Source organism: Alligator mississippiensis, chromosome 1 (assembly GCF_030867095.1).
Source record: "Alligator mississippiensis isolate rAllMis1 chromosome 1, rAllMis1, whole genome shotgun sequence".
In the NCBI taxonomy this organism is placed as follows: domain Eukaryota; kingdom Metazoa; phylum Chordata; order Crocodylia; family Alligatoridae; genus Alligator; species Alligator mississippiensis.
In genome coordinates, this window is record NC_081824.1 from 481048957 (window position 1) to 481063330 (window position 14374).

A 14374-nucleotide genomic window follows, 5' to 3' on the forward strand; every position below is an offset into this window, starting at 1 on the left:
CTGGGGTCTCTGCCCAGCCAGGGTGGTGAATGGGACCCAGGGCCAGTGCAGGGAGCAGGATACAGCTGCGGGTGGTTTGTCCAGGGGATCAGTGTCCCGGTGCTTAATAATTGCAGTGGGGGTGCTTGACATAAAGGTTGTTGAATGAACTTGAGTTCGAGTGCTGCCGCCACCATTTTTAAGTGCAAGGACATTTTTAACTTGGTGCCTCCACGCCTCTTCTGGGGGTGGGCGCAGTGGCAGGGAGCACATAGACGCAGTGTCTCGGGGCACGGCTAGAAGGCATATATGTTTAGTAATGAAAAGTATCTGCTATACAGGGTAGAACAAGCCAAGAGCTAATAGCGTTAATTTTCCTTTTATCAGTGCTGATCCGACACGCAACCGATATGTTGGTGCACCTCTAGTATTACCAGCCAAGATCCCTAGTGCAGACTAACCTACTATAGCCACAACTGTTACCATCTGCTCCAGTGTATGCAACACATTTTCCTCCCAAAAAGGAGCTCTCGTATCAGCTGCGTCTGATATACTGAAGCTGCAGAAGAAAAGCAATAGTTAAGTAAAACTGGTCGAAATATAACTTGAATCCAAGCCTACAAATGCCAGTGAGAATTTGCAGCTCTAGGTAGGGAAGGGCAAGAAGAGTCCGGCTGAGGGCAACAAAGATGGTTGCGGGCCGGGGCACATGGCTTGTGAGCAGAGGCTGAGGGCACTGGGCTAATTGAGTCTGGAGAAGAGAAAACTGTGCGGGGAGGACTGAATAGCAGCCTTCAACTCCCTGCAGGGGGTGCGAGGAGGATGGAGCTGGGCTGTTCTCAGGACAAGGAGCAATGGGCTCAAGCTGCAGCAAGGGAAGTTGAGGTTAGATATGAGGAAGAACTTTGTCACTAGGAAGGGGGTGAAGCACTGCAACAGGCTTCCCAGAGAGGTGGTTTTTACGCACAAATTTAGGATCCGAGACCCTCACACTCATCCCAACTAATTCAAAATGTGGAACTTACAGTCCATGTCCCTAATTTTCTCTTGAAGTTTTCAGTAGATATAGATTATTTAAAATTTGCTTTATGGAAGGTGCTGAAGAGGTACTTTGGGGAATACAAAAAGAAACACAGAAACAAGAAGAAAACGCATTTATTTAAGCAAAAACAAGATTTTAACCGGTGAACAAAAATAGACAGACGCTGACAGGGTTGAGGATATAAGAAGGCTTTTGATGAATCCCACGGAGCTGGAAATTATGAAACGCTATCTCAGCAGTTGGCAAAATGCTCTTCTGACCTTTTTCAAGGATCCCTTTTTGGTGCACAAAGACGCAATTGCTCCTGATTACTTTCGACTGCCCTAAAAAGATAGCAGAATAAGATCAGTTCCCATGGCTCGTACCCTTTCAGATGCTTTGAATGGTCTTCCAGGAGACGAGGGTCCAGAACCGAGGGCTCCCCCTTCCCAAGAGCGTGCTCCGACCACTACAAAGCTGTTCAAAAGGTGGCCGCCCCCTCCTCCAGCCACGGTTTGGAACAGGACTCACTGCAGCTGGTGTGAGTTGGAGTATGGTTAAAGGACTGGAGACTTGGGCACCTCCCTAGCGTTCATCTGGAGAGCAGCAGCCTATTTCATTTTCCATGACAAAATGGCACTTGTCCGTCGCTGGAACTGCTAGAACAGGCTACAGGTGCATTATAGACAAGAAACGCCGTAACAGCAGTTTCTGCTGCTTACGCTTCTGCCCAGCTCCAGCAAAAGTATCTCTGCACGTGACCCGCTGGGAGCAGGATGAGCAGTAGCGGCCTTAGGGGAGGTAAACCAGGAGACCACCCGGGGTCCCACACTTTCAGGGTCCCCAAAATTTTGAACCTAAAACAAATCTAGAATGTAGCTCAGTGGTAAAAAAACTCTTTCTTTCTGTAACTTATTAAAAACATTGTTCTTTCTTCAACTTATGAATACTGATTATCAAAATCGGTGTCGGAGCAACGGATTGACCACTGACTCTAAATTTAATTTGTTGCGAAAATCTGCCATTCTATATTGATAATATGTCTCTCAATCAAATAGGTTTGTTAACACTCATGTTCAGAGTGCTGTATTACTTAAATGTATTATGTAATATTCTCCACTCCGGTTCCTTAAAAATGAGTTACCCTGACTATCTGTATTGTCAGCGTTGTATTAAGATACTTTCATTGCAGTTTCATGATAGGGCAACACGAAATTGAAATTGAAAATGTCCAACTTGCTGATAGGTCATCAATAATAAGCTTCTAATCGCCCCAAATGACTCTTGCCGAGGGCTCCAACAACCCTCAGGCCACCACTGAAACGGGGACCAGGCTCAGCAGTTGAGCTCCCTGATACTCAGGTCCTCACTAGGGCTGTGCGAAGCGGCTGTCTCGATTCGGATTCGGATTCAGCCATTTCCGAGGGACAGTGATTCGTGTGGGTGTTTTGGATTACTGTTCCGTTTTGATTCAGCCGAATCTGTTTGGGAGTTTCGACACTGTTTTGGTTATTCGGCCGTAGGCTATAATGGGGAAATACTAAAATACCTATAACTTTGTCATTTCTGGCCTGATTTTGAAGAAACTTGCAGAGATGGTAGCCCCTTCTGAGGGCATGAACCCAGACAGGTTTCAAGGACATAGGTGCAGGGGTTCTGTGAAACAACACCTCAAACTCTTCAAGGAAAAACTGGTATCACTTGCTGGCGCCGGCAGCCTGCTGCCATCCCGCATGCAGATCCGGAGGCCCACACCCCACGGGAGGGCAGCGGGGCCGTGCCAGACTCCTTGGGCGGGGTGTGGGCCCCTGGATCTGTGCACGGGAGGACAGCAGGCTGCCGTCCCTCCCCCAGAGCACTGGGACTGGAAGGGACCTCAGGGACAGATCGCAGACACCGCCCAGCTCCAGATGTCAATATGAGAGCAGCCCTTCCCCTCCTCTTCCCCCTCTCTCTTCTTAGTTTCTGTTTCCCTGCAAGCCCGGCTCCAAAACTCCAAAATTGGCACCGCTCCCCCACCTCCACATTTCCAGACCCGGGGGGAATATTGTGGGCTGGATGACACTGCTGCAGGGCAGGTCTGACCCACGGGGCAGGGGCTGAGCATCCATGTTCTAGGCCTTTTGTCTCCTCTCTCTCTGCTGCCAGCTGTGCTCATCACCCGGCAGGCTGCCTTGACTTGGGAAGACTACTGGAAGAAAGGCACTGAATACTTCGGCTTTCTCTGCTTAGTTTGTAACTAGATTGCCTCCTGCAATCCAGAAAGGTCTGATCGTTTCTTTGATCCTCCTTTTCCTCTTGACATACTACTGAAGTCCCTTTTTAACTGCTTTCTATGGCCCTTGCTATTTACATTTCAAATCATATCCTGCCCTGCCTAATTTTCTTACAATCTATGACAACTTCCATCACAGCAAGTTTCTCAGCAATGCCTCTCTTGATCAATAATTTCTAATCAATGACAGAAAGACCACAGAGCGCCCCATGGCCACAACCAGGAACTTGAACTTAAGGCTGCTATATGGCACGTTCCTGCCATGACTGTCGGAGCATCCCGCTCTGAGGCGATTCATAGAAAACTTGGAAAGTCTCACTTCTTCCCAATGTGCAACAACAATTCTAAATTTCCAGAAAAATTAACCATTTCTTTCTCTGGTCAGAACTGGTTCTAACCTTGTCTTTGGTTTTTTAGTGAGTATTACCGCATGCAGCATTTTTAGACAAAGGGGTCCAGTCATGATTTTCTGGATTGTCTTTACAGCTCAACTTTTTGAAATTGAAAAAGTGAAAAAAAGCAAGTAAAGTTGAATCTCCCAGGCTAGAACAGGCACCCGTGCTCCGCTCTTAACTAGGAGTAATGGAGGGAAGTAGCCTGGAAAACAGACGCTTACCTTGCCTACACTAGCAGAAGAATCGTTTTTTTTCTTGCTTGTCTGTGATTTCTGACCAGACCTGTGATGAAAAGTAAAAAATGTTTAGTCCCCATGCATTTTGAATGCTGCATTTCCTGAACAAACCATTTAACAGGGCATCGTGACTATCTGTCCTGAGGTCATGCTTAATAAAACACTTCTGTGTAACTGGATTGTCAAATGGCAGGATGTGAAAGCCATGAAGGCCCCACAGTTCATGGCCCTATATTGAAGATCAAACGTGCCCTGTTTGCTTCTCCCCCTGTACTGCTGGAAGAGTCTGCGAGGTGCTGGGAAGTAATCCAGCTGCAACGCCAGAGCTCCACGCAGGCTCACTGATAGCTGTACACAGGTGTACCTTAATTCAGCACCCGATAGCAGGCAGGCAGGAAAGAGTGTTAAGAGCCTCTATCTACCTCGCCTTGAGCCCTGGGGCTTATTCCCCCTGCCCCCCCCCGCCAGCTACACTACTGCCTTTCATTTGATACTATAACTAAGAACCAGGGATCCTGGTTTTCTCTGATTTAACAAGCCCCAATTAAAATGTGGATTTGGGGAGTTTTTTTAAATGAGAGGAAATCCGGATCCCCACGAATAACTCACTTGCAGCACTGCCTAGTAGGTCGTTCAAGGACCCTCCCCATGCGGGGGACCTCAGCCCTCTCCGCATAGCACACGGCAGACAGGGGAACTGCACAGACCCCAGCACCGGACACGCTGCTCCATCCTGCCAGGGATGGGAAAGTAAAAGCAGCATGCGGGTGCACGGCAGGCCTTTGCGAATGCACACAGCAGCCAAGGCAGAGCAGAGACAGTGCTGGGGAAGAGACCGCCAGGCACAGGGCAGGGGAAGCTGCTGCTGCTCCGCACACAGCACGACATGATGGCTCTCCCGCTCGCTTTCCCGCAGGTGCTCTGACACTTTCATCGTGGACGAGGCTGTCAGGCTGCAACTTCAAACCGAGGGCCTTGGCCTAAGACCACGGCTGCGCATCTTGACCTGCCGCCCTCTCACTACCCGCTCAGGCTGGTCAAAGCCATCCTGAAGTCTCTGGCAGGGCCAAGCCCTGTGTCCCCTCCCTGCTACCAGAGTGGTAACTGGGGTCAACTATGGCTCTAGGCCCTAATTCTCTTCAATTGGCATCTGGGCCCTTGCCTCCTCCAGACAGGGAAAGGCATGGTTTCCTTTCATGGGGAGAGAAGCAGGGCTGCCCCCACCGGGGAGCCATCCAGATCCTGCAAGCCCTGCGGCTGAAGCCCTGCTTCACCTGGCAGGAAGCAGAGTCACAGTAGGAGGCAGTAACCTCACTTACTCACCCAGCCGTGCCCTGCCCACCTGCCCTTCTGCAGCTGAGTCCGACCTTCAGGTTAGACCCAGCACAACGGTGGAGGCAACGGATGGTGACAACACAGCGCCCTCTTTTATCGTCCCACCCAGCATGTGCCATGGGGAACTGGGATAAGGAATCAGGTTTAGATATTAGCAGATCTGACGTACCTTCGAAAGCGACAGGCAATACTACACACTGCAATGGTGATAAGCAGAAGGAGAATCACGCTTCCTATGATTATCCCTATTAAAAAGGTATTGGAGGATGCTTGGAAACACAAAGAGACACAAGGTTATACTTTCTTTAATTCAGCCGTTCCTGGTACAACTGTAACACATGTTTTAGTGTGATTTGACCCAGGTACTTTTAGGACTGCATGCCTGTGCACGTGCTCGCTCTCTCCGGCTCTCCTTCTCCCCTTCCCTCTCCCACCAGTTAACTAACAGTACAAACCCTGTAACTGGTTTTCTCTGTACATCATGTGCCAGGATTCATATTAGCTTTGCGGACTGCCAATAAATAGAGTAGGAGTAGAGAATCGGTGCAGGTCTCTCTCACTGGAAAAGACCTGGTGCCTATGCTTTCACTTAGGAGCAGGTGTGCAGACACCGAACAAAGGAAGGATGCATTCAACTGCTTCCAGGTATATAGCACAAAATCTCTTTTGCAATCTCTTGAAAGGACGGCTCTCCTCAGTGCTAATCACATCCCTCAGGAATCAGGACCCCTGGAGCCAGGAGCAATGTTTCGTGACCGTGCCATGCCCACGGCTTGTGAGGCAGCGCTGCCACATCTAAAGCAGAGGTGTTTTGGCTATTGCTTGCACCTCTGAGCTAAGGGCCAGGAAGGCTTTCCTGGAGCCAACTGGCAAATTGTCTGCAAAGGTAGCCAGGCACTGCTATAAATGAAAATAGTAGCTACGGAGCAGGGCCAAAATGTTTGTGCCTGTAACTAGTAGGGTGAAAGTACTAGACGTTAGGAAAGCTGATTTCAGTGAACTCAGGCGATTAGTCAAGGACGCACTGCAGAGTAGGAGTTTTGAAGTGATGGGAGCCCAAGAAGGGTGGCTGTGCCTTAAGGAAATGATCCTTCGGGCACAAAGAGAGACGATCCCGATGTGAGGAAAAAGAGGGAAAGGGGCCAGGAGGCTTCCCTGGCTGACCAGAGAAATCCAGGGCAGCCTACGGGCCAAAGGGGAGCACATAAAAAGTGGAAACAGGGAGAGATCACCAAAGAGGAGTATACCTCCTCTGCTCGTGCTTGTAGGGAGGCAGTTAGACGGGCCAAAGCTGCCATGGAGCTGACGATGGCATCCCAAGTAAAGGCCTCTCACTGGGGTTGTAGAGAGGCAGCAGCAAGGCGCCAGACTGCCATGCGTAGACCCTGAGATGGTGCAGAGTCACTTGGAAGAACTGGATGCTTTTAAGTGGGCAGGCCCGGACGAGCTCCATCCGAGGGTGCTGAAGGCACTGGCCGACGTCGTTGCAGAGCCACTGGCGGGAATATTTGCTAACTGGCAAATTGTCTGCAAAGGTAGTGAGGCCCTGCTATAAATGAAAATAATATCTACGGAGCAGGGCCAAAATGTTTGGAAATCAATGAGTCAAACAGAAGCAATGAATGTGGTATTTGTCTTAATTGAGGTGCTGGATGACATTACATTTCTCAGAGGAGAGGAGAGCTGTTATAAAAGCTGTGTCCACGTGTGCTGTGTCCCTTTCTAGGATGGAAACTCTGCTGCAGAAGTCACTGGGGTCAGAGATCGAGAGCAGTGGTTTGCAACCTGTGGTCGGTGGACCTCTGGGGGTCTGCAGACTATGTCTAGGGGTCTGCAAGAGATGACTCTGATCAATCAGAAGTATGTGAATGCCCACACTTACAAGTCAAAGGGATCCACACACCTCCGCTGGAAACTTTTTGGGGTCCACAAAGGAAAACAGGTTGAAATCTACTTTATATCTAGAGTGAGAAGCGGTCGAAGAGCACTCAGCAGCACTAGGGCTTGTGCAGTCTGTGTGCTTCATTTTTGGCTACTAAATGTAAGAAAATTGGTGGTCTAATATATTCCATAATCTGGGTATGTCCCATAAGCATACCCTCATCCAGGATCATGCATTACATAAATCTCTTGAAGGATTTAAAAAGGAAGGCAGATTAGGCAGAAAAGACTCTCAGCAAATAAATGACCAGATACACAAGCTTATTTGAACCAAGGGACAAACCCAAGAGACACATCAACCAAAAAAGGCAGGGCAATATGCAGAGTGGTAAGATTGTCACAGCACTTACTAGTAGAGGTAGATGGAGGAGGTCCACTGTCAAGGCTTCCTCCAGATCCTTTCTCTGTACAGTATGGGGGGGCCCATCCAAAGTCGCAGTGGCAGTTTCCATTGCTGTTGCAAATCTGAAATACAGCAAGTGCGTAAACTGCAGGAAATAAATAATCTAATCCATCTTCTATTTTGGTGTGTGATGAGTGCCTCCTCTTTGGCCTGCACGCTTGGTATCCCTTAAAGCGCAGTGGGGGAGCAAACTGGCCTGCTAATTTGGTCCCTCTAAATCCCTCTACGTAACAGGGCAGAATAATGATAACAGCCTCTGCATCTCTGGGCTAGAAAGTTAACGCACTAGTTTTGATTTAGGAGTACTCATCTCAGTTGAAATTGGAGAGTCTGAATGATAAGATGTCAAGGCATCACTACCACAGCCTCTAAACCCAGAACTGAAGTCACGTAAAGACCCAGGGGCAAAAACATGAAGTGAGAACCCAAAAGCTGAATACACATCAGAGCAGTTTTCTTCTTTCTCTCTTACCTCTGTGACAAAAATTGAAGACCTGTGTTTCATTAACTCTAGTTAATTTCAACAAAATCATGTTTCTTGATTGTTTTTCCCCACCAGTCATATAGTTTCAACGCAGTGTGAGACCCACTTAGCTTGTAGGCTGGCATTCATTATGCTTTTTCAAAAATGGCACGAAGTGCCAGAGGTTAGGAGACCACCCGTCCCTAAGGCAGGATGGTCCCACTGTGGGAACCTCAAGTCCTTGTCTCAGGCTGCAGGATTCTGGGGCAGTGTTTCTCCTTGGTTTGCAGTGCCTGCTGGGATCGGGAAACAGTGGGTTTCCCCTTGCAGGCTGGCAGCATTCAAGCGTGCAAGGGGCTGCCTGGAGAGGGGCTCAGGGGGTCCTACGTGCACATGCACGCCCACATACATGCCCTTGGCCAGGAAATACAGTCGAGAAGCACGGAGAGCAGCTCCTGGCAGGTAAGTCTATTGGCGGGAGGGGGAAAGTGGGAGTGGGGGCAGATTGAAGCCCCTCAAGGTGAGGGAGTGGGGCAGGGGCTGGGGGTGCTGCCCAGACAGGCAGTGCACGGGTCCAGAGAAGGGAGCAGGATGGAGCCACAGGTCCATACTCTTCATTCTACTTTCCCTCCTCTCCCCTGTTCACGGGGGTGGGAAAGGAGAGGGAGGGAGGGGCATGGGAGGGCCATGTCCTCTTCCAGATTTCTGCATGGGGCAGGGGTGCATAAGGGCTGCCCACTGTGGGCTTGGGGTTCCCCACCCTGCTCCTGAGGGCCCCACACTGGCCACACTGCCATAGCGAGGCACCCCCTGCCCACCTGGTAGCAGCAAGGGCTGCGACAGCTTGGAGTTGTGCCCCCTGTTGCCACGGGGAAGGCAGGGGGCACACAGCTGGTGAGGGGATCCCAAGGGAAGGGCAGCAGGGCAGAGAGCCCCAAGCTGCACTTGGCTCTCATCCGGCCATGGCAGCGGCAGCAGTGGGAATGGGGGAGGGAAAGGGCAGGCGTGTGTCCCGCCTCCCCCTTTTGAAAAGGTGTCACCCTAGTCAGAGACCAAACCAAGAGGCAATGCCCTCGCAACAGTCATACAGTAAAGCATATTTTCACTTCAAGAGGGATGTAGTTGTGGAAAAGCCAAAAAGGACACAGAAAAAAGCAAGAGACACACACTCCACGTTGCTATCTTTTAGTCCCAGGCAGGAAGAAAGAATTAGGCACAAATTATGGCTGCCTGCATATCAGGCCCATTAGAAACATAGAATCATAGAAATGGGGGTTGGACGGGACCTCAGGAGTCACATCTAGTCCAACCCCTGCTCCAAGCAGGACCAGCCACAACTGCATCATCTCAGCCGGAGCTTTGTCTACCTGGGTCTTCAAAACCTCCAAGGATAGAGACGTTCCCACCTGTCTGGGCAACTTGTTCCAGTCTTTTACTGCCCTCCTAGAGAGACAATTCTTCCTCATATCCAACCTCAACTTCCCTTGCTGCAACTGGAGCCCATTGCTCCTTGTTCGGTCATCTGCCCCCACTGAGGACAGTCCAGCCCCATCCTCTTTGCAATCCCCTGCAGGGAGCTGAAGGCTCTGATTTAACACCCCACCCCCACCCCAAGTCTTCATTTCTCTAGACTACATAAACCCAGTTCCCTCAGTCTCTCTTCACCAGTCCTGTCCCACAGTCCCCAGACCATTTTTGTTGCCCTCGTTTTCCTTCTGAGAAGGCCTGGCCACACTGAATAATGTTATTTAAAAAAAATCCAAGCACCAAGAGTGAAATCTGTGGACAATCACTTGAATGACAACTGTTAAAGAGAAACTTTTCAGTCCCAAATAACCTAGATACTGTGAAATAAATGAGCATCTGCAAGTTGGAACGTCACCTTTGCATTTTATCCAAAGTTGAACTGAATGTACTCTAGCATTCACGGGATCTTTGCTACTTACCCCTTGGCCGTTGCATTTCTCATCACGGCAGTGATACTCCAGAATATTTGTGCTGACACAGGTTCTGTTTATACACATCTAGAAAAATACAGAGGTGTATATTAGATAAGAAGACAGGAATGAAGCCTGTATTCTGACTCCAGAGTAGACAGAGACATTTGGGAATACCACTGTGTGTTGGGGAGCAATGGGTAGTGATAAACAGAAAATGTATCTAAGCTTGTCTGAAAACATCCTGTTTTCAAGAAAAATGGTACACAGAGTCCTTGCTGGAAACCTCTTGCTGCAGCGGACAGAAGCAGAGCCGTCAGGCATTGGCAGCTGGGAAGCTACGGAAATGAAGTATTTGACTGAGCTCAAAAGCTCAAAAGCCTCCAAAACTAAGCATTTTCAGAATATGTTGTAAGAATCACTATTTTTTTTTAAATCTTCCCAGAATAAAGGCAACAAACAGCAACTAGTGAGAAGGGGAAGGTATGCTAGCAGGATGATTTTTCAACATGGAGAGTCGGGGGATTGCACTCTTTGAAACTGTTCCCCAATTAAGTGACAAGAACCATAAAACAGGAGCACATCCTCTGGGGAGCATAAAGATTAACAACCCTAATTGTCTCCATCTCCCTGGGACTGGGCAGTTGCAATTACAATACATCCTGCCCAGCACACTTGCTTCCTGTAAGGGGAAAAAGTGCCTGGAAGTGCACTGCTATTTCCTGGTGCACATCTGCGTTCCAGCCCCACGCACTTGTCTAAGGATCCTACCACTGCATGTATCAGCATGGTAGAGCTTTTGCCGCGGTACCTTTGTGGGGATGGGATTTGCCTTATTTCATGTCCTTGGAAGAACAATGCACGGCGCCATGTCATTCATAGTGTCCCATACCCAGGAATGAACTTTGATGTAGGCAGGGTAGCAGTTTCAGGAGGAGAGGACCCATCCTCATGCCATCTCCTCTCGCTCTACAGAAGAAGCGTGGCATCTCTTGCCAGCTGCAGTCGGTCCTGGAGAAGGGGTAAGAGGGCCTGCTTTTGGGGTTCTTCCTACATACATGGGTCAGAGCAGGCTGTTTTGGGGAGTGTATCATGTAACAGAGATGGGGCAAGTTAGACTTGGAAACACCAGTTCCATGCCTTCTCGACTGAATCTCATTTTCATGCTGTCCAGGTATCTATCGGTGTTGTATGATACTACCTGGTCTTTATCACACAAGGTGCCGTCTTTCACCGATCCCACATCAGGAACATCTGGCCCGACATGGAAGTCTATACCCCAACAAATGGTATTATTAATGGGAGTCTGGACTGTAGTCTCCTCATCTGCCTTTACTGGTATGCTTTTAACATTAACACACTGCACTCTTCCACACAAAATATCCCTGAAAGAAAAAGTTCACAGAGCATCTGAAGAGCTGTGTGGGATCTATAGTATATCCTATCATGAACAGCTGCCAAGTCACTCCCACAACTCCTCTCCCAGGCCCGTTTTCTGTGTGCCTTGCTAACCCTTTAGCAGCCCAGCGTGAAGCTTCTTATCTTTCTATCATGGAGCGTTATGGGCAGGTTTTTTTCCCGAAATTGTTCAATATTGCTGCAGTTCTGTAGAGACTTGGCTGCAGGATGGGGCAGGGGGGACTGCACAATGCTCAAGGCTGTGGAGAAAACAAGTGTGCAAGAATCCTGAATTTGGACTCAGCACAAGACACCTGCTCTGCTATTGCCAATTCTATTCCCCTTCTCTGTAAACCGACATGATACTGGTAAGCCACAGCAAGCAAATGGTCATTCTTGCATTAGTTTTCACTCCTTCTATTCATGGTCATCCTGTATCGAACCTGGGGAGATCAAACCATTCTTGTGGGAACAGGGAATGAATTACTAGGAACTGGAGCTCTACAAGATGCATTGCCTACATTCACATTGCTGACTGACGGGTGCATCTCACTCTCTGCGCTTGGCACCAGGGATTTTCTTTTTTTTGCCATAGCAGTACTCGAACAGCGCAACCTGGCCTCCCCTCCGCTTGTGGTCCTGCATCAATGGGATGAAAGGTAGCGTGTCCATCCTTGTAACACAGTTGGGTAGAACTGGAGATCCAGTGAAGAGGGGGTCTCAGTCAAAAGCACTGTACTCCTTGGGAGTAGGGCACAGAGCTGTGCTGCTGCCCAGCATGGCCCCAGGGGGCAGATAATGGACTCAGCTCCAGGGAGGTTCGCTGAGGAATAAGCTGGGGTTACTCTGAGGAACGAGCAGTCATGGACCGAGCAGCAGCAGCACTGCCAGGATGTGGTGAGGATACCACATGACAATGCTTTTCCTCCTGAAAAGCCACCTGTATCTTTTGACGGTGCTGTGACAAGGCAGGAACAGGTCGCCACTGTAATAATCCTGCCAAGCCCAGAGCCATGGGTCTACAAGTCTTCAACAGCGGAGCGGGCGGAAGAAGACGTAAGGCTCTCAATGGCTTGAAGGCGGAGGAAGACTGCCATGGAACGAGATCCCCGGTTGTCTTGGTCTCCTTGCCATTGGAACAAGGTCCTACTTCGTGAAAAGCCGTATTGACGCTGGTGTGCAGCAGCTTCTCCACGATAACAGAAATCTTGCATGGGCATCTTCCATGAAAACAGCTTGATAACGGAAGACAATCATCATCCACTGCAAGGGACGGCTGAAGAAGACAGACCAGGAGGGAGGCAGAGCTGGGGCGCGCTCTCTCGGCTCTCGGTGCTGCTATGGCAAAAGTCTTCAGTCGAAGGCCCAGGACGTGAACTGCACCCACAAGTCTGGACGTGCAGGGAGAGAGCTGCTCAAGGGGCACGCCAGCTTTTTTTCAGAATGAGGTTTGTGCAGAGAGAGATTGCAAGGCATTCAGAGGTGATGGATGAGAGGACTGGGAGGCCTTTCTGGGAAGTCAGCAGGGCTACGCTTCTCATAAAGGAGCGCTGTCTGTTCATGCTGCAGAAATATTGTCTACTGAAAAATAAACCACAATGTGCAGCTTCCAGATTGCCCCCTCAGCTGGTGTACAACCCAGACTTCCCTCTCCTGTCACCCACCTCTTTTCTTTCCCTTCCCCTCTATCACGTCCTCGCCCATCCTATCTGTATTTAGATTCCTATTTTTATGCCACTAGAACCCCCAAAATGACGGGGTCTCAGTCATGACCGGGGCTGCACTCTCAGATACTTTCGTAACAGCTGTCCCACCTACGTTTCAGCACATTTCTTGTACGCCAGTCCATCCCAACCACAGTTACCGCACCGGTCACCTCGCAGATTCACTTCTCTGAAGCAACTCTCTGGAGCGCGGCGGGCACCTGTACAGGTCAAGACGGAGCAGAGAGTTCACTGCAAGGTGGAAGATAACCGCCCCGTACATCACCTGTGTGACAGGTTTGTCCAGAACTGTCTTAACAGGAAAACACGTTGGCTTATGCTACAAAGACGGAGGGGGATAAACAGCAAGGAATCGGAGGTTTTTAAGCCAAAATATCATGTTGGCAGAAGAGCACACAGGTATCAATGAACCAGGAATATACTTTGACTGGAAATTAGAAAGCTTCTGCCCATTATTTCTGGACCTGGCTTCCAGCAGGAGTGGGCTCATGCATGAGCGCCATGCACCCTGGCAATGGGAGGTTACTAATTCCACACAAGAAAGCGTATGAATTGTGAAAAAAAGTGGTTGAAGGAAAAGATTAAGATATCTTGCCTTCACCAAATATAGCTTTGCACTGTCTGTCATGGTTATTGCATTTCCCTTGGAAGCAGATGTCACTTTTCCCACACGCACTTCCGTCTTGTCTAAACACGTCCTCTGGGCACAGATGTGACGCACCGCTGCAATATTCTGGCAGATCACACTCATCACCGATATCTCTACACAACTTTCCTGCAAGATCAAACTGGGGGGGAAACAGGCAAACCAAGCACAAGGATGAATAAGATTACTTTCAGCAAGCTTCTCACACGAAGAAATCTATCGTTGTAAAATGGATTTATTTTGGGGGTACCCAGAAACACTCGAGGTAAAGGAAAAAGTCAGCCTGCATTCACAAGCAGGCAGCCCACTAACTGCAGAGGGAACCGAAGTGATGGACGGCATCTCGCCAGCCCAGCATTCAGAAGGGGACAGTGGGTTCAGAGCAGCCACTAGCACAGTTCATGTTTGAATTCATGCATTTCAGGTCTAATGGTCATGTGTGCCCATGCCTATTTGTGCCCTGGGCACTAACAGGCAACTGTTTTCTCCCCAGTGTCTCACAATCACAAGGCAGATAAGTCATCTTTGAAAATAGCATGATTTTAACGCCAGATTCATGAGTCTGGGCATCTGGTTCATGATCGTATGCTTATTCTCTGTATGCTCCACCACATTTCTTCA

The 14374-nt window shown here is 49.2% G+C and overlaps 1 protein-coding gene across 1 annotated transcript; it reads right to left on the reverse strand.

Moving 5' to 3' along the window:
- Positions 1-1133: 1133 nt before the first annotated feature.
- LOC132248877 (disintegrin and metalloproteinase domain-containing protein 30-like) lies at positions 1134-12996 on the reverse strand. Its single transcript, XM_059723397.1, has 6 exons — positions 11187-12996; positions 9995-10072; positions 7533-7647; positions 5411-5510; positions 3892-3952; positions 1134-1344 (listed from the first exon to the last, which is right to left on the reverse strand). Exons 2-6 carry the CDS (start codon positions 10070-10072, stop codon positions 1330-1332), a joined length of 369 nt encoding a protein of 122 aa, XP_059579380.1. The 5' UTR covers positions 11187-12996; the 3' UTR covers positions 1134-1329.
- Positions 12997-14374: the final 1378 nt, after the last annotated feature.

Excerpts from the sequence above, each read along its gene's own strand:
- LOC132248877 (XM_059723397.1), bottom strand. The coding sequence starts at position 10,072 with ATGTGTATAAACAGAACCTGTGTCAGCACAAATATTCTGGAGTATCAC. Across the intron at positions 5,511-7,532 it reads TCCTCCATCTACCTCTACTA|CATCCTCCAATACCTTTTTA; the intron begins GTAAGTGCTGTG and ends TGTGTTTCCAAG. Across the intron at positions 3,953-5,410 it reads ATTGCCTGTCGCTTTCGAAG|GTCTGGTCAGAAATCACAGA; the intron begins GTACGTCAGATC and ends TTTTCATCACAG.